The sequence below is a fragment of the Knufia obscura genome (genome assembly GCF_036327395.1).
Source record: "Knufia obscura strain CCFEE 5817 isolate CBS 148926 chromosome Unknown scaffold_17, whole genome shotgun sequence".
NCBI lineage: Eukaryota > Fungi > Ascomycota > Eurotiomycetes > Chaetothyriales > Trichomeriaceae > Knufia > Knufia obscura.
The window spans coordinates 414,094-439,056 of record NW_027042703.1 but is presented as its reverse complement, the minus strand read 5'-3'; the positions used below and the strand labels follow the sequence as shown (position 1 = coordinate 439,056).

The following is a 24,963-nucleotide window of genomic DNA, read 5'->3' as shown; positions in this document are numbered from 1 at the left end:
GGAGGGGCTCATGAATGACCTTGGATATCTTTGTAGAATGAGAAGTAACATTCTGCTGTTCATCTCGTGAAGTGGATTCTTAATCGCCCTCGCCAAAAAGATATCCAAGATGCTGCAAGGCAAAGCAAACACATTGATCGTCGGCTGTGGTGGCATCGGCACGATCGCCGCCCTCAATCTCGAAAAAGGAGGTCGAGCAACAGTGACAGCAGTCCTTCGATCGAATTACAAACTCGTGAATGACCGTGGCTTCAACATCCAGTCGTGCGATTTTGGCGAAGTCTTCGGCTTCAAGCCAACCACAAGTAAGTCGAGTACTTTGGGCAAGAATAACAGCTGACCATCAGTTCGAAACACAATCCCAAATGTGACCGAGGAGAGACTCGACCCATTCAAATATATCATCGTGACAACAAAAAACATCCCAGATATCCCACCATCGCTTGTGGATCTGGTTAAGCCAGCAGTCACACCAGGTCAAACAACCATCGTCCTGATGCAGAATGGTCTCAATATCGAGCGACCATTCGTCAAGGCCTTCCCCGAGAATGTCATCTTGTCCAGCGTGACGTTCTGCGGCTCACATGAAGTCGCCACTGGTGACATTCATCACAATGACCACGATAGATCAGCTGTTGGCGCTTTCCGCAATCCGAACCTCGATCAAGCTGCCGAAGACAAGGAGGCCCAGGAATTCTGCGACATTTACAACGCAAGTGGGAAGACCACGACAGAATTTCAACCAAATGTTGCCTTCTCAAGGTGGAGGAAGCTGTTGTACAATGCCTGCTTGAACTCGATTTGTGCTGTTACGGATCTTGATACAGGCCGAATACAGCTTGCTGATGCTGCCGTTGAGTATCTCGTGAGACCAGCGATGGAGGAGATTCGTGCTGCAGCAAAGGCTCATGATGTTGATCTGCCGGCTGATCTGGTTGATTTCATGATTACGATGGATGACATCACGATGTATAATCCTCCCAGTATGCAGGTCGATATGCGGAAGGTGAGTTAGGTTTGCAATTGTGCTACTTGATGCTGACAATTTCAGGGCAACTTCACTGAATTCGAGAACATTGTAGGAGAGCCGGTCAGGGATGGTACTGCTGAAGGAGTTCCCATGCCTACCTTGACGGTCATATATGGTATTCTGAAGTCAATGCAGTGGAGGACGAAGGAGAAGAAAGGTATGGTGGAGATACCAGCGCCAGTAGATCATACTGTAGCTAAGTGATTCGAGTGAGAGTCGTTTCTGCTTGCAACATGGATAGATTGCATTTAATCCCTGCTTTGAAGCCATTCTTGATGAGTAGGATTCGCAGGAGGCAAGATGTGGTCCGCGTTCTGCATCTGTGCCATGATCAGACGTTGCTCCGTCAGTGGCACCCATCGTGTTTCGATTTAGTGTCTCTTCTCCCGTCGATGTCGTCTGCATCCGTGTTGGAGCTAGTCCGAAAGTGGGCCGGTATTACCTTCCAGAAATGGCATGACCACCCAGTCATGGGAGCGATGATCCACATCCCCACGAATGGCGCAGGGCTAGGGTCTTGAAGCGTATGAGGTGATGGACGGTCGGAGATGTCAGCCAGATATTTGTCGTGGTAGCATATGATCCCGTAAGGCCGGCAGACAACAAGGGACCTAGAACCATAGCCGGCAATATCATTCCTTTCGTGCTCGTGTTTTCTTGTGCTCTCATACCGTTGCCGACTTGCCCTACCACCACCAACATGATAGCAAAGCATCCATCTCCTACCTTGAGCGACGGCTCACTGGTCCAGAACCAAATATACATCAACGGCCAATGGAAACCCTCAAGAACCGGCAAGACATTTGAGGTCCGAGATCCAGCCACAAACGCCGTGATCACAACATGCCCAGAATCAAACGTCGAGGACCTCGAAGAAGCTATCAGTGCAGCATCCAAAGCATTCCAAACATGGAAACTGAGATCCGGCCGTGAGCGAGGTCGCATTCTCCGCAGATGGTACGAACTGATTATCGAGAACAAGGAAGACTTGGCAGTCCTCTGCACTTGGGAGAACGGCAAGTCTCGTGCTGACTCGGATGGAGAGGTAATCTTTGCAGCTAGCTTCGTGGAATGGTATTCGGAGGAAGCAGCACGAGTATATGGTGATGTGATCCCTCATACCAACTCAGCATGCCGTACACAGGTCGCCAAGGAAGCGATAGGTGTTTGTGGTCTCATCACACCGTGGAACTTTCCTTTGGGCATGATCACTCGGAAAGCAGCACCAGCTCTTGCCGCGGGCTGTACTGTTGTCATAAAGTCGGATGGAGTGACACCATTGTCGGGAAAATGCTCTTGCTGTGCTTGCTGAACGGGCTGGCGTACCACCGGGAGTAATCAACATCGTTACTGCCCTCGACAACGCCCCAGCTCTCGGACTTGCCCTGTGTAAGTCACCAATCGTCAAGAAGATCTCATTCACAGGCTCTACCCGGGTGGGCAAGGTTTTGGCAGAGCAGTCAGGGTCAACATTGAAGAAGCTGAGCCTGGAACTGGGTGGGAATGCCCCATTCATTGTCTTTGACGATGCAGACCTGGATGTTGCTGTCTCTTGTGCTATCACTGCCAAATTCAAGGTAACAGGCCAGACTTGTGTTTGCGCGAATTGAATATATGTGCAGGAAGGCATTTACGATGCATTCAGCCAGGAATTGTCGGAAGCTGTTAGCAGGTTCGTTGTTGGCTCAGGCCTCGACAGAAAGACGACACATGGCCCGCTCACGAATGGCATGTCCAAGGTTCAAGACCACATTAAGGATGCCACGAAGAAGGGTGCGAAACTCGTGAGAGGAGGAAAGACCCTTCCAGATCTGGGTATGTGGTGTCCTCCAGCTCTTTCTTTATGCTGACTCTTCAGGTCCCAACTTTTTTGAGCCCACAGTGCTGACGAACATCGACGACACCATGCAAATCAGTCGAGAGGAAACCTTTGGCCCCATAGCAGCTCTTTTCAAATTCTCCACTGAAGACGAAGCCATCAAGAGGGCAAATGACTGTGAGGTCGGCCTTGCTGGCTATGTGATGACGAACAGTCTGTCGAGGGCCAATTGGGTATCTGAGAGGCTCGAGACTGGTATGGTTGCGATCAATACTGGTACAATTTCTGATGCTTCAGCGCCGTGAGTATATCCGTCTCTTTGCTTGTTCGTGGCTGACAGTGGACAGTTTTGGAGATGTGAAGTACTCCGGTATTGGCCGAGAAGGAAGCAAATATGGTATTGAGGAGTATTTGACGATGAAGACCATTGTGAGCGCAGTTCTGCCTCCTCGAGCAATGCTGTAGCCGCTGGAGCGGTCAAATAGTGGCGCGTATCCCGTCCGTGGTGTCATCCTAGTCCTCTGTCCGGGAGCCCATCGATAGCAAGAACGTGGTCTCGGTGTAGGATTCTCGCATCTCGTCGTTGGTAGGCTATCGCGCGATTTGCCGACCATGTATTGGGAATTGCCCGAGTAAAGTTTGGCGAGGCTCGCAGGGTTCGCTGGTGTCGGCAGTGCTGGGCCTTGTTGGCGTGCAATGCTGAGTACCGTTCTTCACTGTTGTCAGCACTACTCGATCGACGAACATGGCTTGAGGACTGACAGCTTGTTAGCTCTCCTTCGCCTGAAACTGTTGGCTCGGCCGCACCTGCCACATCAACCTCGGCTGACGCGTCAAATACCACTTTACGCGTCTTCCATCTGTGGTAGCAAGATGGAATTTAATCAGATACAATAGATGCGTTGGAGAGCAACTGGGATTCATAAATGGTCATAGATCATATCGTACATTATGGTTGTGTCTTCATAATATGGTCGCTCCCATGGCTGCGATGGTAGCTCTGATAGTCTCTCAAAATGTGGCATCTTCATCTGACAGCGATGTATGCCATCCGGAACTCACTGAGAAGAGCTGTACCAAGTAATGGCAGAATACTCCGTGCCGGATCGGTGTCGGTGTTCACGCAATCTCCTGACTCATTTCCTGGCCGGCTCCCCGATTTTGACTTCGATGGTATCGTTGATCTCCTCGGTGTCGTCGTGAACAACGGGAGAAGCCTTCAACAGATTCGGCCTGTCTTCCTTCACCTCTTCCACTTTGATGGCAGAAGCTTGCATCAAACGTAGCTCGTCTTCGTTCACTTCTTCTACATCAACCAGCGGTCTCTTGAGTGTGAGTGGAGTAGCCGGCTGCAGGACAGGTGAAGGTGTCGAAGGCAGCCGCTCTGTGTTGTATGGGATTTTGCCTCGAAGGAGTATCCTCGCTTCAATCCAGCAAATCATCTTTGTCTTCACTTTGTCCGTCTCAACGACTCCCTGCATGCCAACCTCTGCAAAATCACTGAGGGGAGGATCGAGCTCGTTGATAAAGCTTTTGATGAGTAACTTCAGGCCATCGATGTCCACTTCTTCCGTAGGAAGCTCACGAAGTTTGCGTTCAATCTCCGGGACACGCCACTCGGTATGTTCGCGGCATCCTGCATGTTTGTCAGCATCTGCCCGTGAGTACCTGGAAGTCTCATACTATCATTGACCCATCGAACCAAGCCTCCATCCTTGGACCGGTCGTAGACGTAGATTCGAAAGGGATAATCTGGTCCGTCGGAATAGCCGTGGCAACGAATGCGGTAAGGATTGAATGTCGTGGCTGAGTAATCTACTCCTGGGATCGGTCTGAACCAATCTGCTGTATGTGGAGCTAGGGGAGGAGGCGGAGGAGGAAGCAGTGGAGGAGGTATGGCGGGCGGGACAGATGGAGGTTGAGTTCGTGTTTGTGGAAGTGTGACTTGCTGGGTAGTGGTCACTGGTCGTTGCTGAGATTGAAGGACTCGACTGCGTTGGTTGCGCTGACGGAACCAGTGAAGAGCAAGGAGCGTTGTTCCGAGTGTTGCTCCTGCTCCTGCAGCAAAGTGGAACATGCTGATGTGCTGGATTCAGGAAGCTCAAGGAGAATTGACGTCGTGGAGCAGAGATTTGATCGTGGCGGGCAACGTAGGACGAAAGATGAACCAGCTGCGGATGCTGAAAAGTCGACTTTTCAGTCTATTGTGGCAGTTGCGTTTTTCTCCAGACCTGAGCAGGTACGCGTGTCAATATGCGTAGAGAAGGAACCTCCCTGGTCGAAGGCGGACTCCATGCTGCTGACTTTCCTCTTGCTCTCGTCGTCGAATTTGCCTCGTCGCTGCCGTCGCCTCAATTCCATCCATCTTTCACCTCACTCAATCACCTCAAACTTCCTCGCCCTCGCCACCTCAAACTCCCTAATCATCTCCCTCGCATTATTCGCCCAATAATGATCATTCCCCTGCTTCTCCAACGAGAATTGCAAAGCAGCTTGAGCTTCACTAATCGCAACATCATACCTTCCAAGCTGAGCATTACTCTTGGCCACGAAATACATCGCACCATATTTGATGTCTGCAAGGAACTCCTTCTGCAATAGTGGTGCAGCTAGGATCTGTCGATACAGCTGCAGCGATCCAAAGAAGTCCTTGGCCATATACCTGCACCTCGCTAGGGATGACTTCCTCAGCAAATTCTGCAGAGAATTCGACCCGCAAAGTTGCTCGATCTCAGCCAGATCTTCAGAAAGTAGCTTGTCCGCCGTAGTATGCATGTTGATCTCAGTCATAATCCTGCTGTGAAGTCGTGACAGCTCCAGCGACAACTCATGTTGAATACCCAGCTGAGCATTGAGCTTCTCGGTGACCATCCTGATCGTTCCCTCCAACAACATCAGTCCGCTATCATTGGTCTGCAAAAGATAGCTGACAAGCCGCGCAATAGGATGGTCACCCGCAGAACTGCTTGCCCACTGCGCCAGATCGCCTAGAAATGAAGTTGAAGCTGCTATTCTGGCAGGATTGCTCAAATTGTCATTGATCACCAAGCAAAGTGAAAGTAGAAGCCAAGGATCGCCAGTATTGAGCATCTTGGAGAATGTGACTTGAGCATCATTTCGCACGATCAGTGCTTGATCATTCCTGTTGTTCTGCATATGTGTGGCCTTTGTACAGAACAAGTCCCAAAGCTTGTTGAATCTCTTGTCGGCTTCGGATTGCACAAATCCACTTGAGAAGGACCGTAACGAGATGTCGGCAAATTCACTCATGCTATGTAGGAACGACTCGGTGGTAAAGCTCAATCCACGTGTGAGGAGAAGACTTGGTGAGCGCTGTCGACTGACCACCATTGTCGTGTTCGGATCGTCCCAGAACTGTTCAGTGGCCATTGCAAGAGGATCATTCTGTGCCATAGGCGCATCGTCCATCTCGATGTCTTCATCGACCACTTCATCCACAGGTTGCGTGACATATCCGTTCTGTTGAATTATAGCATCGTCCATGAGGAAACCCGGTGTAAGTGGCATCATCGCGCCGTTGTAGAACGGCATATGTTGCTCTGTATCCGGTGAGCTAAGGACGTCCATATCCATCATCATATCGTTCTGCACGGCTTGCTGAGGAGTACTCCATGTGTTGACTTTCTTTCGCTTCAGATGTCGCCGCGCTTCTTCCTCAGTGATCTCTCTGCCGGCGATAACTGGTCTCGTCGTGGTCGTCTTGGCTCTAGCGAGTCCGTTGCCAGTCAGTACTTCAAAAGCTGTGTGATCTTTGATGTATTTGTCAAAACCTTCCCATTTTCGAAATCTCGTCTTGTACATCTTCTCTGTCGCACTGAAATCATGGTTCTGGCGCATCACCTTCATTGTCGCCGCGAGCGACAGACCATCATCAATGTAATACTTGCGAATCAGTGGTTGCATGGCTTCCCATGCTTCTTCTGGATATGCCCGGCGAGCATTTGCCGCGTTCATGGAATTTGGGCCGGCCATGATGGCGATCGTTGTTGATCATCAAATCTAGAAAGTTTGTAGTCACAGCGACATGTTGGAAGGATGCCAGGTGCCTGAGATTGGGAATCATTGAGTGAAGTATTCGTTAAGCATAGCCCAGAATTCTGGAACGAACGTCAAGCTGACAAAAGGTCCAAAACAGTAACAGCCCATTCGAAGCTTAAAGAGGCTAGGATGAAATGGTTGACATAGTGGGGTAATCCTAACCGGTCGAAATCAGCGATCACGGTTTGCTCCTCCGTCTCTAAGGAATGCGTCCAATGAGGGACACGGCTATGAGCAACGCGATGCAATGGCAATCATGTAAAGGACCTTTTGTCACTGCTTTTCAAGTCTAATTGCTGCTGGGACTTTTTGCTCGAACACATCGAAGACGAATTCTCACGTGCCGGATAGACTTCCAGGCCCCCAGCAAAAAGTCCTTGAAGCCCCGCTAAGGCAGACTTGCATGCCAGCATAGCCCCTCGATACTGATTGGTGGGATGTTCTGGCATTCATTTTCTTGATACGACGCGTGACTGTAAATTGATGACCGTGCCGAGTGTTTGCAAAGAAAGCGCAGGAGACAGGAGATCGGACTCACAGTGGCCCAACGACTTACCTTATACATTTTGAGATGAGGCTGTGTAGGTCTTGCAACGCGGAAATGCGTCGAGAAGATGTGGACTTCATGTGAAGGCGAGGCTTTATGCGGCTATTCTGGGAGACGAGGTTGCTCGGTCATGGCAACCGTGATTCTGTCGTCTGAACTTGAAGCCAATGAAGCTACCACTTCGGACAGGTTGCGAAGTTGTCATCAGCGACCAAGCAAATATCATGCAGCCAAATGCTATCCATCGAGAGATGTTCTCAACGGCAATAAGACTGATAGCGAGGACAAGCCGGTCGGAAGGAGAAGTAAAAGCAAAGTCGATGACAGATGATCCGCATTCAATTCCGCTGAGTTGAGGTGTCAGTGCTGGACATATTTGTATCAAGACGAATCTGTTCCTTTGGGCGTTATTGGTAACGAGCCGAGCCAGCTGAGACTTTGTCTCAGTCCTCTTGTGTTCATGCTTCTCGCTTTCTACCTGTCCTTGTCGATATCACGCCAGTCGTGTATTCATAGCTCATCATCCTCGTCCGAGTCAACAACCTCAACCTTTGGCTCGATCTTCACCACACCATCATCAGGCTCAACCTTGACCCTAGCTTCCTCCTCCTTCTCCCTCTTCACATAAACATCCTCCCCACCCCTGCTCACATACTCCTTAACACCACTGATCATACACTCCCTCCTATACCAATACCACTTATCCAGAAAATCCCTCCTCTCCGCCTGCGTCCAACTCTCAACAATCAACGCAAACTCAACCACATCTTCAAACCCAGCCCACTTCGCCATTGCCCCAAATTGTCGTCTCATCACATCCTCAGGCGGTCGATAGCGGTATTTGAGCCCTCCTTCTTCGTCTAGATACTCGTTGAGCTGTGACTGGCTGTCCTTTGTGAACACCCTACTTTCCAGCTGCGAATTCGATGCTTCTGCCGCTCTTTTCGATAATGCAGCCTCAACCCTCGATGTCCCAACAACTTCACTGTTCTCATGCGTGTAGCTGACACCAGCAGACGCAAGAATGGCCTGTACCGGATCATGCTTCTTCGCCGAACTGGCAAACGCCACATTCTTTCCCTTCTTCCCTGGTTCGCCAATAATCTCCTGCGCCAGTTGACTCAAGCCCTCATCGTCTTCCTCTTTCACTTGACTATTCGAATGCTCCCCGTCCTCACCATCACTGACATACTCTTGTTCCTCCGTTTCAAGGTTGGCAATATGCAGATCCGCCTTCGCCTCCGCAACATTCGTCTTGTGCACAATATCCCTTAACACCACGTTCTCACCCTGGTAGGCGAACATATTCCGCAAGCCGAAGATCTCTCCCTTCTGATCTTTCTTCCCCATCACTCCAGTGAAATACCTTCGTTCATCGGTCGCACTCAATCCGATATTGCTCATCTGTTGCTTGTAGATCTGTCGTGCATACACAATCTCCTCGAGTGTCCCTTGACTGACCAGCCGAAACACCTCAACATCTCTCAGCTGACCAATCCTGTACGCGCGATCCTGAGCCTGCAGATCATGACTTGGATTCCAATTAGGATCAACAATGACGACCTTGTTGGCAGACGTGATATTCAGCCCAACACCACCCGCCTTGGTGCTGATGAGAAACACAAACTGAGTAGGACCAGTATTAAAGTCGTTGACCGCCGCATACCGATCGTCATAACTCATACTTCCATCAAGGTACTTAACATTGAAGTCAGTATGCAGAAAAAGAGCCTGCAACATCTTCAACAACCTCACAGAATGGCTGAAGACGAGTACCTTGTTCCCGCCCTGTTCATCCCAGAACTTAAGCAACTTCTTGAGGACTCTCCATTTACCACAGAACTCTGGATTCGAGTAGTTGATCATGCTGTCCTTCTGACGAACTAGCTCCTGCCATTGATCTGGCATGGCCGCAGTGAGAAGCTCGACTTCCCTCGCCTGCTTGTCCATGTCGCTGCTACCTGGTGTGAGAAGTGCTAGATGGTTGCATAGGCGCTGAAGATATACCAGACATGGCAGGACCCAGCGGTTCCATCTATCGCCGTTCTCGAGATACATGTGACAGCACCACCCGGCTTTCTTTCCACTGTCACAATCGCACATCTCACTGCTGTTCTTGATCTTCTCGACATAGTCGCTGTCCAGGAAGTTCTGGTAGGCTTGCGCTTGAGTGGCTGTGAAAGGACAGAAGACGACTCGATCTGTTTTCTTTGGTAATTGGTCCTTGATCAAGGACTTCATTCTTCTCAAGAAGAATTGTGGGAGGAGATTGTTGACAAGCTGTTTCGCGACGAATCTCGCTTTGGCGAGTTCATGTATGGTTGCATTGTGACTTTGTCCGTCTTTGAGCGGATTGCATACGGACTGTTTCCACGTTGAAATGGGTCCGAACGTACCAGGGCTTGCCCAGTTCAGGATTGTCCATAGCTCCTCGTACTTGTTCTGAATTGCCGTACCGGTCAGACCAATCCGACAGAGTGAGTTGACTTCATTCATAGCTTTGGTGACCTCACTCTTCCTCTCTTTGATAGTATGACACTCATCTGCAATAACACAATCCCAACAAACGGTATTAATCTGACTCTTGCGCAGCCGGTAAGTCGTGTAGGTTGTGATCATGATCTCAAGGTACCCACCCTTAGCCAATTCAAGCACCTCGTCTCTCTTCCCAGAACCATGGAACAGCTCAGAATGCCACCATCCCCACCTATCCAACTCATCCTGCCAATTTGCCATGAGTGAGCCAGGACATATGATCAAGGTCTTGAAGTACGGTTTCTGCGCTCTACGCATCTTTCTCATTCTTTTCGCATCTCTTTCGTCACCAGTCTTGCCATACATTGCTGTCAAGAATGCAATGACTTGTATGGTTTTCCCCAAGCCCATATCATCACCGAGAATGCCACCTTTCTGATACACAAACAACTCATGCAGGAAGGCGGCACCTTTGACTTGGTAGTCTCGAAGGTACTGTGCTATGGAGGCAGGTATGATGCCAAGCGAATATGGTAGCTCAATGTCCTTGTACGGCGCAGGAGGTGTAATCTTTGGAAGATCTGGTCGTTCTTTGAGGCTTCGAATCCGTTCGTTGTCGGAGAAGTAAATATCACCATAGCTCGGCGGCAATGCCAGACCAGCCTCTTTCAACTTCTCACTCCTCTCGTTGAAGCGATTCCTCCTATCCTGAACGTAGTCGGGCATCGTGTGATCCATTCCTTCCTCGTCGCTTGGTACTCCACTATCGTACGCAGCGATGCGAGACTCCCTCTTCTTCTTCGCCGCTTGTCTTCCAACTCCAGTATGTCCCTCATCTTTGCCCTTCTTCGGTGGTGGATTGTTCTCAGCTTCGATGGCCTTTGCCTTGCGCGTACTTCTCATAGCTTGCTTTCGTGAATTCGGCTTCAATGCCTTGAACTTCTTGTAGGCTGCTGCACCGGCATCTTCGCCTTCACTGTCGGACCACACTACCTTGGTAGCATGTTCGGGGATCTTACCCTTCCGTCGCTTTCGTGGTGGCTCATTGTCGCCGTAGGGTGAGAGATCGGCTGCGTCGCTGAAGGAGACCGAGGACGAGGAACGGGTGTGTGTTTTCGTGTTTCGCTTCGTTGTTCGGGCGTCCAAATCGTCTGAATCGTAGCTAGACGACATGGAGAGGTAGGCCAAGTTGCTGATGGACTGAGAGGAAGAGGGATCCTTGTCTCTACCTAGGTATTTTGTAAGCCAGACGCGGGGCGGTGACGTCGACGCGTAAAGTGCGACGCGTGATTTCACGAAGTTATTCATTTTTCGCAGTAGCATGCAAGAGATACAAACAGTGTCGCGCAAAGCCCGAAGTGCCAGCCAGTGCTTCAAATTTGATCCAGCATTTCCACTGTTCTGAGAAAGAGTCTTTCACTCAATCCCAAAGCGCACAGCGACAAATTAAACATACCGCAACCGACGAGCTACCACCTCATCAGAGACAACAGAACCACACGACCACCACCACCAGGTCCTCCTCTTCAACCTCCCAACATGCCCCTCGACACAACCTCAACCTACAGCACCACCCTCCTCCGCCAAGATGGCCGCCGCTGGAACGAACTCCGCAAACTCTCCGCCAGCATCAGCACCCAACCCACCGCAGACGGCAGCTCCCTCGTAACACTCGGAAACACCAGCGTAGTCTGCACGATCACCGGTCCCCGCGAAGGACGAGGCCAAGGCGACAGGAGCAACGCAATCGTCGAGACAGAAATCAACGTTGCGCCGTTCGCACAGCTGGATCGACGGAGGGTGGGGAGGACGGATAAACGGGTGCAGGAGTTGCAGACTACGATATCGCAGGCGTTCCAGTCGCATTTGTTTACGCATTTGTATCCGAGGTCGAGTATTTTGATCAGCTTGACTGTGTTAAGTCTTGATGGGGGGCTACTGTCTACTTGTCTCAATGCGGCGAGTATAGCGCTTGTTGACGCTGGTGTGCCTATGCCGAGTATTCTTGCGGCGATTACATCTGGGACGATTATACCGACCGACAACACACTCAGCCGACCGGAACCAATACTCGATTTGAACAATGCGGAGGAAGTGGAGTTACCCTTCATGAATCTGGCTACTGTGAGAGGAGGGACGGGAAGTGAAGATCAGATATCAGTGCTGTTGATGGAGACGAGAGTGCAGATGAGTGAGGTGAATAGTCCGCTGGAAATTATGCTGAGGATTGGTCTGGATGGGTGTGCGCAGGTGAGGACGACACTGGAAGAAGTGGTTAGGAAACATGGTAGGGGGGTGATGCAGGCGAGGAGATGATCAGTGCAAGAGAGAAGGTGGCTACTTTTGTGAGGTGATTCGAGCTCACTTTCGACGGCTCCAGCACATGCAGGAACTCGGCTTGAAGTGAGTCAGTAATGAGCAACAAGCACTACTGCAGTTCATACTCCTCGGCCCACTTTGCCTGCTCAGCAGCCCACTTCTTCATCTTCTTCATCTTCTCCCCCTTATCTTCAATGACAGTAAGAGCATCAATCATCAGGTCCGATATCCATTCAATATCACGCAGCTGTTCGTCCGAAATGTCTGCCGATCTGACAGCATATCCTCTTCTTGTGGTCTCCTCACCAGGTTCTATCATGTCCTTGGCTTTAGCAAGAAGGCGTTTTGCAACCTGCTCGAGTTGTTCGATCTGTTCGACAGGATGACGCTGGATAGGCTGCATGTCCCACGGTATTCGAGGTTCAGTCTCTTCCCATGGCCGAGTTGTGTCGGCATTTCTCGGTGGCGACTTTGAACGCTTCTTAGCAGTCATTGATTTGAGAGGTGGAGGTCTAAGGTTATACTCGCTTTTGATGTGTTGGATGGCATCCGTACCGGCAATTGAGAGTCTCTTCGAGGATCTGGTGGCAGCCCTATCGACAGTGCCGTCGGTCTCAATTTGTGGGAAGCTGCTCCTCGGTGGAGGTGGCAGCAAACATGGGATATCCTCGTCATCAGAATCTGGTATTGTGGTTTGTCGAGTGACGGAGGGGAAGTCTGGCAAATCTGAGGTGTCAATCGATGATGGTTCGACAGCGGTCGAGGAGAGATTCGTCGGTGAAAGGTCCATCTGGATATCAGAGTCCTCAGAAGTTCAGTACAAATTCCACAATGCGGTCACCAAACTTACTGCCTCTTGCTTCAGAACATGCCCCTCAAAGTCGTCCATATATCTCGCACTGGCAATAATGATCTTCGTGGTGGGATTGAAATGGCTCAGCTGCATAAAGTCTTGTTCCAGAATATGTTCAGCTATTCTCTTTCTCAAAATGCCACACACTTCTCGCTCATTCGTACGTCGAAGCTGATTGTATTCGGCTGAAGTGGATGAGTACGTTTTGCGATCGAACGGTGCTGGAATTTGTGCACAAGGGTCGAAGTACAGTAATGTTGTAACCAGAACTTTCGTGGTGAAGTTTAGATCACCACGCGTTTCTATCATCGCGTCAATGTAGATGTGCTTCTCGCCAAGCCGACTGAGGAGCAATTCCCTTGCCTCATTCTCATTATCTCGTCGTGCTTGTGCGTATACTGCTGCTCGAGTAGGCTCGGCCATGGTCAAGTCGGCGAAAAGATGTGAGTGCTTGATCGTTGAGTGTGCTTCGAAGGTAGAAACATTTCGTCAGCTTGCTTTTCAATCAGGTTGCTTGTTTGAGTACGTCGAAACTGCTTTGTCACTTGTCAGCTGAAACAATTCAAAGCATGGCGGAGCACGTCGTTATCGGTGCCAGGCGATGCTGGCCGGGACATGCCACCAATATGGTCCTTTGAAAAACAGGTGATTGTATCAGTCAATGCCTTCGTGACCCTGCCGTCGTCCAACGCTGCGTTGCCCTTCACCTGTATTTCTTGAGAATAGGTTCTGGACTCATCAGCCGCTGATACCTCATCGGCTGGTTCCAGAAGATAGTGTCACCACTGACGGCCCACTACTAACCCCTAGACATGCACCATCAAAGGCTGCTGTTACCGAGCTGGACCAAGCGATGGACATCAGCAAGAAGTGGTTAATAATCTCCTGAGCTTTCGGACAGTCTATTTGTGCTGACGAAGATGAGAGAAATTGTTAATTGCTTTGCTAGTGGGAACGACATCCATCGTCGAGCACTCTCTGTCCAGCATACGTCGGCAGGGCGATCACTCAAGATCAGCACGCTGCTGAACGCAACAAAGAGTAGATGGGGTCATGCCGAGAGTGAAACCCGAAACGAAGATGCGGCTGGTTTCTGAAAGTGGTGAGGGCAGGAGCTAGGTCCGTGACTGCCACCCCGAAGTCGAGCGGTCACCCCAGCACATCCCCATCACGGCAGGCGACATCAATCTGGGGGACAGTGACTCGACACTGTCAGAATGCTATGCGAGATATCAACTCATCTCACCCTCTCCCATACACCTGCCACAGAACCCCGACCACAGCCACAACAACACCCGCCATCCCCAAACCTTTCCCAGCACTCTTCAAACCAGTCTTAACCAACTGGCCAAACGCCCTATCCAGCGTCTCCGCATCATTCCGATGAGGAAACGCCACACCCGGCACATCCTTGCCCAAAAACTCACACAACGGCTCCCACCCACTCCCCAACTTATACTCCAGCAACCTCTCCCTCGGTACAGCCGCTCTAATACTCTCGTAATGCGTCTTATATAATTCCGGCGCCCTCTCAAGCACCTTATCAACCGTCAACTTCCCCTCAATCCCAAACCAACAACTAATCCACTTATCCGCCAGGTGCAGAATCCGCCCAGTCCTCTTAGAATCCACATTCTTAACCACATACTGATTCACCGGACTCAATATCCCCCCAATCAACGTCCTCATGCTAGTCAGCCACTTCTCCTGCTCCCGATCAACAAGGACCACCTTGACATCCGGATACGCTTCAAGCAGTTCCCTCAAGAAGATAACAGACGGCACATCCGTCACAGCAGCACAATGACCGAGTAACTGGTCGAATTCCTTCTTGCCGAATTGCTTCCCGCTTCCTGGCTTGAATTTGGCGTCTAAGGCGTCATTCCACATGTCGGCGTCCCGACAGTTCGCAAAGATACTGGCGTAGTGGTAGCAGGGCAGCCCGAGGGTTTCGTAAGCTTCCTTCATGCTCAGTGTCGCTGTCCGTGGTGCGCCGAGGGAGAGGACCTGCATGGGGACTTGGCGGGTGCATTGTCGTCTGTCGATATTCAGGTCGGGATTCAGGATTACTGCCCAGGCGCCGAGACGCTCGTAGTCTTCTGCGGTTGCCATAACTTCGGTTTTGGTGGGTGTCGTGTACTGTGGAATGAGCAGAGACGAGTGTTCGAAGGAGTCGAATGGGAATGATTTTCTGGAAGCATTCGTTTCGTGTTGTATTTACATGAAAATGCATTACCTGTCTCAATTAGACCTCTGGTAGACTGGAGGCCTTACGCCTTGCTCGTACCATGACCCCTGTTGCGGGCCGTTCGAGAAGTGAACCCCTATCTCATGGCTAGCCATTTGAGGCATAGCTCCAGCTGTTTTTAGAACTGGAGAAAGTCTGGCGAGGTCGCGTGTGTGGAGATCGATACGCGGAGTCGTGTCGTCGCAAGGTTCTCGAATACTGCGATGCAGAAAGTAACGAGGAGGGCTAGAATAAGTGCTGAGTCATCTCGAAAAAGCCTGGAAGGTGCTGAGTCATCTCGATTGAACCTGGCATGCTCTGGTCGCCATGCAATGACTTGGGAAGACAACATTCGCGTTACTGACCCACCTCTGGTTGATTTGGTCCAGATGCTGTACGGCGCCACAATAGCTCTCGGTCCAAAACTTTGCTCAGATACGCCCCAACGAACCTGGAAGCTCATGCGAAGGCTAGCATCCATGCCAGCCTCATCGACATTCACCTCACGTTTCATCAAACAACCTCAATCTCCTCGTCGTCGTCCTCCTCCTTCTTACTCCTCCTCCTCTTCTCCTCCTCCTCCCTCCCCTGCGTAACAACCCTCAACCTACTCTCCCTCAACCCCCTCTGCCCCATCACGAACGCACCCATCGGCGTATCCTCCCACTTGACATCCTTCAAGAAATTCTCAACCTCAGCACGATCCCTCGGCGTAAACGTGACCTTATTCCTCCGCTCAACAATCCACTTACTATTCGCCTCGCTCTTCTGCACAAGTAACAATAAACTCTGATTCAGCTTGCCGTTCTTGTTACCTGTACTGGCCTTACTGGCGCTCTTCAGCCATCTCTTCAACATGACCGTGACCGGCACTTGTAGCTCTGGATATGCGATGTTCTTGCACCACAACACGAAGAACTCGGAAAAGAGCTCAACGATTTGCTCGCCTAGGCCATCCTGGTAGACACGAGTCTTGAGGTAACTGCTCGGCGCGCGAATGTTCGTCTCGAAGTCGAGGGGCTTGAGGTTCGCCGCTGCGTTCTTTGCTGGTTTCTTCATTTCCGTGCTGTTGAGGACTTCGAGCATCGCTGCTGCGAGGGGTATGTATGTTCCTGTCGACTGGCTGATTCGAAGGAGGGATCTGATCAGCTGGAATCGGAGGGGGAAGTAAGTACTTGTTGGGATGAGTCTCATCACGCCCAATGTGATTTGCACGACTGGGTAGATCAATGGTCTGAGCTCTGATTGCTTTCCCTTTTCTGCCTCGAGCAGACTATTGCAGTGCATAGATAGCACTCTCGACCAGAAGTCCAGACTGTGCACGAATTGCCAGTTGTAGATTGTCTTGTAGGATTCTTTCGTCGGCTTTGTGATGTTTGTCCTTAGATGCATAGCCGCTTGCCTGATGAAGCCGAATGCTGTAGTATAGCTGACCTTCTGATCTATACCCCACAACTCCGCGGCAGAGTTCTTCATGAGGTTGATGCCGGCGATAGTATGTGTGGAAGTGTTCCTGGCAGATTTGACAAGCTGTTCGTAACTGGCTTTCAGGACAGCCTCTTTGATTCCTGCATCGCCAATTGTAAGGAGTCTTCGAAGGATGAGGAAGGCGGTAATTCTCGTTGCTTCATCAGTTGTGTTATCTGACCAGATCGAGGCCACTGATTTGATGATCTGCTTGAGGAACTTTCTGAACTGCAAAAGATATGGTAGAAGAGGCTCGAAAGATTGCAAGGTCATGCGGATTGTTGCTGGCTCGGTCAAGTTGGGTAGGAAGTGGTTGATTGATGTCGAGAACGTCCGGATTAGCGGCGAGAGTTTCTTGAACTGTGAGCTGTTGGTCGGCACCGTGATCCTTCCACCCTTGCCTTCTTTGACCGGCAAATGGTGCGCCAGCACCTTTGGCGCTTCCTTCAGTGCTGTAACCAAGATCTCATGATAGACATCACTTGAAGGAATGGTATACTTGAAATCCTTGCTCTCCTCATCCATATGCACAGCAGATCTGAAAGCCAGAACAGTCTCTCGTAATGATCTGATCGAGTGCTGCTCCTGCATTGCCTGCTTCCACTTCCTGACCATCTCAACGCTGACATTTGTTTCGAACGGGTCCTTTGCAGTCTTCCGCTTCTTGTTTGGTCTCTCATCCTCACTGACCTCGAGTTCCTCCAGATCGTCATCCTCGTTGAAATCGAGCAGTTCTGGGTCATTTTCCTGCAGATACTTGTGAAACTCTGGATCTTTCTGTGCCAGCGCGGCCATGTCAAGTTCATCGTCTTCGTCATCGACACCATCGACCTCGACCTCATCTAATTCATCGTGCTTTCTCTTGCCATTCGGCTGCGCCTTGTCCTGCTTCGTGGTGGGCAGCGGAAGCGCTTCCTGAAAGAAGTCATCCTGATTCACATCTTCCCTGTCGTCGACCTCCTCGTCTTCCTCCTCAGACTCATCCTTCGCTGCATTCTTCTCATTCCGCGACCTTCTCTTGTCAGTCTTCTGATGTCGCTGCTTGATCTTCGCAAAACTCTTTCTGTTGTCAATCGTGTCTTTGAGTCGGTTCTTCTCGAACTTCTTCGTCGCTTTCGCTTGTTTTCCCATCTTTGCGATCAGTGCACGGGCAGAGCGTTTGTGTTGAAGAGAGTTGACAGCCGCAGAAGTTGTTGCGCTTGCCAAAATTTCTGGAGAAATCTACCGAAATTCTCCCGGCGCATTCAACGACCCCTCCCCCGAAACACCTCCGACACCTACTCCCTCCTCATCTCGCACAATGCAACAATGTACACACCCCAATACCACGCCCACTCCCAACAATCTCAACCCTCCTACGCCCCCGTCCCCCACAGCTACATCCCGCACAACTTAGCCACCACCATCAACCTCGACGAAGAAGTAAAACTAGCCGACTCCACCACCGAACGCGACCTCCTCGACGACCTCGCCGAAATCTACAGTATAATCCGCACCCTCGATGGCCTCGAAAAGGCCTACCAAAAAGATGCCCTCCCCGAAAACGAATACACCGAGATGTGCAGCAAGATGATAAAGCAGTACCAGCACATCCTCTCTGATAAAAACGTCGAGCGCGAGTTCGGAGATCTAGACAGCTTCATGCGAGAATGGGATGTTACTTGTCCGCGGGCGGCGGAGACGTTACGTGCGGGCATGCCGCGGACGGAGATGTATGCGCCGCAGCGGGGGACGGCGGGCCAGGCTGGTCAGGTTGCTCCTGTTGCTGCTGGGCCGAGTGGCAGTCTTATCCTCGCGGCTACGGAGAACTTCATTACTTTTTTGGATGCGCTGAAGCTGAATTATGTGAGCAAGAGTATATTACATCCAATACTGAGCGATGTGATTCAATCGGTGAACAAGGTTACAGACAAGGATTTTGAGCATAGAGGGAAGATAATACAATGGTTGATCACGCTGAATCAGATGAGGACGACGGAGGAGTTGAGTGAAGAGCAGGCGGGTGACCTGGCGTTTGATATGGAGCAGGCGTATAATGGGTTCAAGGGGATCATCAGTTGAGCGGAAGCAAAGGATATGTGGTGTCCAGGGAAGGCAGTAAAAGCAATACGGATGATGCGAGCAGAGCGCTTCAGGCCTGGGGTCGGATACCCCTGACTGGCGTTGAGTGCGAAAGTAGCGCATAATCATTCTTCTAGCTGATTGTCACTGCTGTCAAGCATGCAGCGGCCCGAAAGACGTGTCGGCCACAAGACGCCAATTCTCATTCGATTGCATGAACCGAGACTGAGGCATATCGTTCCTGGCCACGCAACCTCCAGAAACAATTTTGTCCATTGACGGGTTAGCAGCTTGGCCGGTGATTGTCGTCGACCGGCCGTCGGCGTGATTGCTCGGAGGTGAAAGAGTTCTTTTGAAGTGAAACTCGTAGTTTCCTAGGCCAAGTCGGTTCTGAGCGAAGGACCAGTGGGGCCCTACTTTCCACAAAACGCTCGAGCGCTTCTGATGTTCCGGTCATCCACGCTGGGAGGTATTGTTGGGACCGGAGGCTTCTTGTTGGATGGGGAGCGATTCTTGTTGGAGCAGTTCGGATGAGAAATCAGATGTATCGAAGCCAACTATTTTTGAGCCCAGTTATCGTCCTGAACTTGACGGAGACACAAGAGTCATCTGCTGGTCAATCAGCATAAGCAAATTCCTGGTACCAATAGACAGCTCGGTCTCTCCAGTCACGCATGCCATGCTCCTTCTCGAGCCCATCTGCAGCTAGTAAGCTTCAATGAGCTTGTACCTGTCTCCTGCATATGCAAGGCATTGATGCCCAAGGCAGTCGGAACATAATGAGCTAAAATCGATATCAGCAGTACGAAGGTGGGGTGAAGATGGGGTAGCTGCGGAAAGTTAATGCGCCTGAATTTCGAGATAGCCAGCCCCGCATGACCGGATATCCCGAGATCAGCAAAAGTTGTACAAGTGTGAAAGGTGTGAATTTGGTCTTCAATCCTCATACATGCTCGCTCAGCATTCTCCTTTCCTGTATCATGCTCTTATACTGTCAGCTCTTGCTTCTGTTTTGTTGCTCGATCGATATCCTGCGTAGCTTTCCCAATGCTTTGTTTCCCGGTATCTAATCGGCACCGCAGTCGACAATAGTTGGCTTGAACTCATATTTGACTTGACCCGACCCAGAACCAGTTCCCTCAAGTGCTTGTACAGTCTTCATCGAATCGGCATCCGCGACCTCGCCGAATACAACGTGCTTGCCATCTAGCCATGATGTGACGACAGTGGTAATGAAGAATTGCGAACCGTTACTAGAGCAGTCAGTACTTGTCCGAGCGCAGTCTTGCGAACTCACGTGTTTGGGCCTGCGTTGGCCATTGAGAGTAGACCCGGTCGAGTGTGCTTCTTCTGGAAGTTCTCATCTGCGAACTTCTCGCCATAGATTGACTTCCCACCAGTGCCCTGCAACCTGTCAGCTCCTGTCTTTCAGCTCTTGCTAGCTCTTCCTTACGTTACCACGGGTGAAGTCACCGCCCTGAAGCATGAACTGAGGAATGATTCTGTGGAACTTGCTGCCCTTGTAGCCAAACCCCTTCTCTCCTGTACATAGAGCTCGGAAGTTCTCAGCTGTCTTGGGAACTACATCGTCGTAGAGTGTGAAGTTGATTCGCTCCCTCTTTGCTGGAAGAAGTCAGCAGGCTGTTCGCAACTTTGTGTCGGCGATAGGAAGACTCACGAGGCGGTACATCTCCACCACTCTGCTGTGCCTTTCTGCGAGCTTGATCCAAAGCTGCATCAGTGTATTCAACCTCAAACCATGCCCGAACCATATTGGATGCTGATACAGAAAACAATCGAGTAGTAGGTTGAAATGATCTATTGTACAAGGATGGCGGGGTCTGGAAAGATCTCAATAGAGTCCAAGTGTTTGAGACTCGGAGGGGCATGTTTGCGGGAATCCTTGATGCAAGTTCGAGAAAGTTGCTGAGGGGTCCGGCTACGGTTGCCGAGATGATGCGCGTTTGCACCTTTGGTTTATCTGTGAAGAAGGAGTGAAGTGTCAGTTATTGGAAGCAGCGATAGAAGGTCAATCGTGAGTTGAGAGCCGCATAACGAGCCAAGGTTATCCCTTCAGATCTTTGATGAAGGAGAAGTTACGACTCGAAACTGAGATGAAGATGAGCCCAGAACTAGACATACCTGCTCAAATGAAGTGTAGAACGGCCAGGGGCAAATCAAGTACTTTTCGTGAAATCTTTTATACAGGAAGTGAATGCTCGATTATAATCAGACAGATTCGAATGAGAGGTCGAAATTGATGGTACAATGATGGGTGCGAAGGCGACTGTGGTGATGCGACAGGGTGATGGAAGGGCAGCGGTGAGCATTTGAAGAGCTTTCGTAGCTTCGATACTTTGATCGCCAAGACTTGATCTGGTTGACCAATCAGATTCGTTGAAGTGCTACCCCGTGCCCCTGACTATGGCCTACCTCCCATACACGGCATGGAGTCCTCAAGGACATTCAACAGGCGTAACCGAAGCTTGAAGAGCATGTCAGAGCTTTATTCGATCATTTATGCTCCGATCTACCTCGACATTGTTGGGCGTAATCGCTACTTCATATGCACCTTCTAGGCCTGCCCGAGGCTACCCGCCCCTCTACTCATACTGTCTTTGCGATGCCCAAATCCAACAACAACATCAAAACATGCTACGCTAATCATAACAGGATCCTCAACAACCCGCCGCTAACTAAAGTCTTCTGCGTCTGCCTGGCCGTTAATCAACACGCCCTCCACACGACTAGTCAATTCCTTCGCTTCCCTAGCGATTTGAAATGCCAGTGGCGGCAGACTCTGTGCGAACTCCTTCGCTGAAGGCTTCCCATCGTGTTCCATGCTTTCATGCGCCGTCCGCTCAAGTTGCTCTTTGCTCTTAATCAACGCCTCGAATGCTGAAAGTGTCTTGTTTGTGAACATGGTCTGAAAGGTGCTTGGTGTTTCCATTCCTCCCTCGACAGTGCCGAGAATGATATCGACAGTATCTAGTATCCCTCCGGCGTGATTTCGGATCATGGCCATCTGTTCTTCGTTGCGGACAGAACCAACAAGTGCTTGAATGTTCTGGACGAGGGTATCGGTTTGATTGCCAAGGTAGATCTGGGATTGTTAGCGGTGGTCGAGGAAGGTCAGGAAATGCTCACTTTCAACTCCTCTAACTCCACATCATCTTGCCGGAGTTGAGAGGAATTTATACCTAGCCCCGGATATCCGATGCCATTCGTGTAGGGCTGATCATGCGTCGGCCCAACTGGTGTTCGTGGATCTGGCTCTGGCGGATCACTAAGAGCACTGTATATGCTGTCCGCATTGCTCGATCGCCGTACATGTCCGCCCACGTTGAAGTAGCCATTCTTGTTGACAGGCGTCATATGTGGCTCATCATCAGCCAGCTCACCTGCAGGCGTGGGTCTAACCTTGACCATCCTCAACAGATCAATTACTGCCGCTGTGAGATGTGAAGCCGCTGCATCCAGAAGACTGACAGGCGAAAGTCCTTGTGCTGCTGCATAATTCTTCGTAGCCGTAATCACGTTGTTGGCTGTGGCAGAAACCTTCGCTTTGAGCTTATGCCATTTCCTAGATAGCTCTTCACTCTTGTCATCACCAGCTGTCTCGACATCACCAGTAATGCTTCTCACAGCAATGACCAGATCCTTAATATGGTCCAGTACAGCAGCTGGCTCTCCCGCTCTGGCACCACCAAGAAGTTCGTCGATTGCAAGCTGAAATCCCGTAACGTGCACATCTTTGATCAGCCCATCAGGTGCGAAGAATGTCTGATCGCCGTTGATGCTACCCACGTTCAGGCCAATGGTGCTCACTCTAACACTCTTTAACTGTGTCCTTGCTTTCGTGTATCTTCCCTTCCACTCTGCCGCCTCTTCGCGTAACCTTTGTACTTCTGAATGTAACTGCTCTTCCCTCTGCATACTTCCGCTGCTCTCGTCCGCCATCGCCCGTATATCTGCCAGATGCGCCTTGAACTGTTTGCTGACCTCTTCAGTTGTCTGTAACTGCCTCTGATACTGCTCTTGCAACCCTCGATGCTGCTGTTCCAGTTCATCATGCTTGCCACGCCATTCGCCGCCTCCTGACTCTTGCGCATGTTCCTGCCGCATCTTCTCAATCTCCTCCTTCATCTCTCGGTTCAACTTATCCGCCTGATCTAGCTTCTCTTGCAACTCATCCTTCAGACTTGCAGCAGTAGACAAACGTTTGATCTCCGCCTCTTTCGCTTCGAGCTTACTCTCCAGATCAACCACTTTCTGCTGTAAGTCTTCCGATGGCACACTTCGACTGCCGCCGGTCATCGACGTAGCTGAGGTATCCCGATTACTTCTCGGACTCGTCAGACTACTCTCCAGCCCAAACGCTTCACTAGAGCGATCATATCGTGGCGGCGGGCTTGTGTCATCTTCGTCATCGTCTTCCACCATCGTGCTCTTGTTAGGTATGACTGTATTATTCTGAAATTGCTTCGGCATCGGTCGACCAAATTCATTTGCGCCATTCTGCTGGATCTCGAGAGGTGCCACAGATCCTTTTCGCGGAGGAAACCCTGCGTTACTTGACATCGACCCTTGTGTTGTATGCGCCCGTGGTGGAGGACCAAATCCATTTGGAGGAGGCATTCCGTTTGGTGGTCTACTCGAAGGTCCTCTTGAGGTCGACCTAATGCTATCTCTTTGATTGTCCGGGTTGAAATGAGGAAACCGCCTTTCGAGCTCGCAAAACACATCAGTCGAGAGGTCGCGAAATCGTGATGTTTGTAGGGAAGATAGCTTCTGCCTCGCTTGATTCCGCTTCTCATGGAAATCTTTCCTCGGTTGTAGGAATGGTGGCACTTTGTCTTGTCTCGGTGGTCTTCCAGGTAATGGTTGTGCAGCTTGCCGCCTTTGTAGCTCATCAAACACGTCGGTACTCAGCTCATGAAACTGTACGGGAGACAATCTCAACAGCTTGTCTCTTGCTTTGTTGGCCCTCGGTGGCTGGGATGCATTGCCCTTCAAATATGCTCTTAGCACAGCATAATGCTGCCGCAACTCTGACTCAGCTCTTTGGTATCTCTGACTTCTCGGGTCTCTCAACGATATGTCGCTAGTCCTCGACGATGCCGCTCTCGATGATGCTCGCGACCCATCTTCGGACGGACCTCGTCTTGGTTGGTGTTCGGTCGGTGAGCCAGCTGCGAAGGTTTGAGAGCGATGAGGCGGTCGAGGTTCGAATTCACCTTCCGGTGGTGTCATTGAGTCGCCTCGCGCCGGAGCTTGAAGATCTGGTCGTAGTCCGCCATTGTAATTGTTCATTCCTGACCAGTCACTACCAGCGGTCGAGGAGGGAGAATAGTTATCTTGACTTCGAGTCGGCGGAGGAGGTAACGGAGGATGCGCCTGCATGTTGAGGGCTTATCGCATATGCTCGAATACTGGTTAACGACGCGACTCGTAGGTGACTGTCGCGAAGCTGAAGCGTGTGAGCGCGACTCAGCACAGACTCAAGACGCTTGTTGTTTCGAATTTCTTGCAATGTCGAGCTGACCCGGCGCCTGCCAATGATACCTCAGAGAATGTTGGTCAATGCTCAAATCATCGTTGAGCCGCAGGGCAGCTTATAGTACGAGCCGACATCTTCCTCCTTCAAGGTGCAGAACTAACGGGCTGGCAGAAGACGTTGAGAACATTGAATTGTGCATTTGGGCGTTATGGAGCAGTCTCCTTATCCCATGCTTCTGCAGGCATTACGATGCATTGAGTTCAAACCTTGGCAGGAGTTCTTCCAATCGCTTGAGAAGGAGATCTTCGCCCTTGCAGGTGGATTTGAAGCTAAACCTTGTCGCTCCTTAGCTGCAAACTATCTTCGGCGCCAAAATGCAGCCACCGGAAGCGGGTGGCTTCGTTGGTGCAAGGAACAGAGGTCAGAGGCTTGGAAGACAATAAAAGTAGTCATGCAGTAAAGAAGATTGTGTTCGCTGGTAGATGGACCTCGTTGGCGATTAGGTATACTGTGAATGATCAAGATTCTGCTCAAATACTGCATAGGACATCCCTCCCTGTGTACTGCTATAGTATCAACAACTTTTCGACACCAAACACCCTGCAC

At 50.6% G+C, this 24,963-nt stretch overlaps 12 protein-coding genes across 12 annotated transcripts; 4 read left to right on the top strand and 8 right to left on the bottom strand.

The window, feature by feature from the left end:
- Positions 1–109: 109 nt before the first annotated feature.
- On the top strand, positions 110–1,234 carry PMZ80_010454 (uncharacterized protein; the record flags this gene model as incomplete). The annotated part of the gene is made up of 3 exons (XM_064878843.1): positions 110–305; positions 348–1,006; positions 1,052–1,234. 3 exons carry the CDS (start codon positions 110–112, stop codon positions 1,232–1,234), a joined length of 1,038 nt encoding a protein of 345 aa, XP_064725537.1.
- A 496-nt stretch (positions 1,235–1,730) lies between these two features.
- Positions 1,731–3,314, top strand: PMZ80_010453 (uncharacterized protein; the record flags this gene model as incomplete). Its single annotated transcript, XM_064878842.1, has 5 exons — positions 1,731–2,274; positions 2,366–2,607; positions 2,653–2,845; positions 2,889–3,150; positions 3,197–3,314. 5 exons carry the CDS (start codon positions 1,731–1,733, stop codon positions 3,312–3,314), a joined length of 1,359 nt encoding a protein of 452 aa, XP_064725536.1.
- A 671-nt stretch (positions 3,315–3,985) lies between these two features.
- Positions 3,986–5,144, bottom strand: PMZ80_010452 (uncharacterized protein; the record flags this gene model as incomplete). Its single annotated transcript, XM_064878841.1, has 2 exons — positions 3,986–4,485; positions 5,120–5,144. The coding sequence occupies 2 exons, from the start codon at positions 5,142–5,144 to the stop codon at positions 3,986–3,988; spliced, it is 525 nt and encodes a 174-aa protein (XP_064725535.1).
- Positions 5,145–5,222: 78 nt separating this feature from the next.
- PMZ80_010451 (uncharacterized protein) lies at positions 5,223–6,842 on the bottom strand (the record flags this gene model as incomplete). The annotated part of the gene is made up of 1 exon (XM_064878840.1): positions 5,223–6,842. The coding sequence occupies one exon, from the start codon at positions 6,840–6,842 to the stop codon at positions 5,223–5,225; it is 1,620 nt and encodes a 539-aa protein (XP_064725534.1).
- A 1,123-nt stretch (positions 6,843–7,965) lies between these two features.
- Positions 7,966–11,103, bottom strand: PMZ80_010450 (uncharacterized protein; the record flags this gene model as incomplete). The annotated part of the gene is made up of 1 exon (XM_064878839.1): positions 7,966–11,103. One exon carries the CDS (start codon positions 11,101–11,103, stop codon positions 7,966–7,968), a length of 3,138 nt encoding a protein of 1,045 aa, XP_064725533.1.
- Positions 11,104–11,469: 366 nt separating this feature from the next.
- SKI6 (Exosome non-catalytic core component) lies at positions 11,470–12,246 on the top strand (the record flags this gene model as incomplete). The annotated part of the gene is made up of 1 exon (XM_064878838.1): positions 11,470–12,246. One exon carries the CDS (start codon positions 11,470–11,472, stop codon positions 12,244–12,246), a length of 777 nt encoding a protein of 258 aa, XP_064725532.1.
- A 112-nt stretch (positions 12,247–12,358) lies between these two features.
- On the bottom strand, positions 12,359–13,525 carry PMZ80_010448 (uncharacterized protein; the record flags this gene model as incomplete). Its single annotated transcript, XM_064878837.1, has 2 exons — positions 12,359–13,054; positions 13,100–13,525. The coding sequence occupies 2 exons, from the start codon at positions 13,523–13,525 to the stop codon at positions 12,359–12,361; spliced, it is 1,122 nt and encodes a 373-aa protein (XP_064725531.1).
- Positions 13,526–14,344: 819 nt separating this feature from the next.
- Positions 14,345–15,214, bottom strand: PMZ80_010447 (uncharacterized protein; the record flags this gene model as incomplete). The annotated part of the gene is made up of 1 exon (XM_064878836.1): positions 14,345–15,214. One exon carries the CDS (start codon positions 15,212–15,214, stop codon positions 14,345–14,347), a length of 870 nt encoding a protein of 289 aa, XP_064725530.1.
- Positions 15,215–15,842: 628 nt separating this feature from the next.
- On the bottom strand, positions 15,843–17,927 carry NOC2 (Nucleolar Complex 2 protein; the record flags this gene model as incomplete). The annotated part of the gene is made up of 1 exon (XM_064878835.1): positions 15,843–17,927. The coding sequence occupies one exon, from the start codon at positions 17,925–17,927 to the stop codon at positions 15,843–15,845; it is 2,085 nt and encodes a 694-aa protein (XP_064725529.1).
- Positions 17,928–18,104: 177 nt separating this feature from the next.
- On the top strand, positions 18,105–18,857 carry VPS28 (Vacuolar protein-sorting-associated protein 28; the record flags this gene model as incomplete). Its single annotated transcript, XM_064878834.1, has 1 exon — positions 18,105–18,857. One exon carries the CDS (start codon positions 18,105–18,107, stop codon positions 18,855–18,857), a length of 753 nt encoding a protein of 250 aa, XP_064725528.1.
- Positions 18,858–19,923: 1,066 nt separating this feature from the next.
- On the bottom strand, positions 19,924–20,629 carry CSR1_4 (phosphatidylinositol transfer protein csr1; the record flags this gene model as incomplete). The annotated part of the gene is made up of 4 exons (XM_064878833.1): positions 19,924–20,110; positions 20,155–20,261; positions 20,311–20,480; positions 20,536–20,629. The coding sequence occupies 4 exons, from the start codon at positions 20,627–20,629 to the stop codon at positions 19,924–19,926; spliced, it is 558 nt and encodes a 185-aa protein (XP_064725527.1).
- A 920-nt stretch (positions 20,630–21,549) lies between these two features.
- On the bottom strand, positions 21,550–24,260 carry SPA2 (component of the polarisome; the record flags this gene model as incomplete). The annotated part of the gene is made up of 2 exons (XM_064878832.1): positions 21,550–21,960; positions 22,005–24,260. 2 exons carry the CDS (start codon positions 24,258–24,260, stop codon positions 21,550–21,552), a joined length of 2,667 nt encoding a protein of 888 aa, XP_064725526.1.
- Between the last annotated feature and the right edge of the window lie 703 nt (positions 24,261–24,963).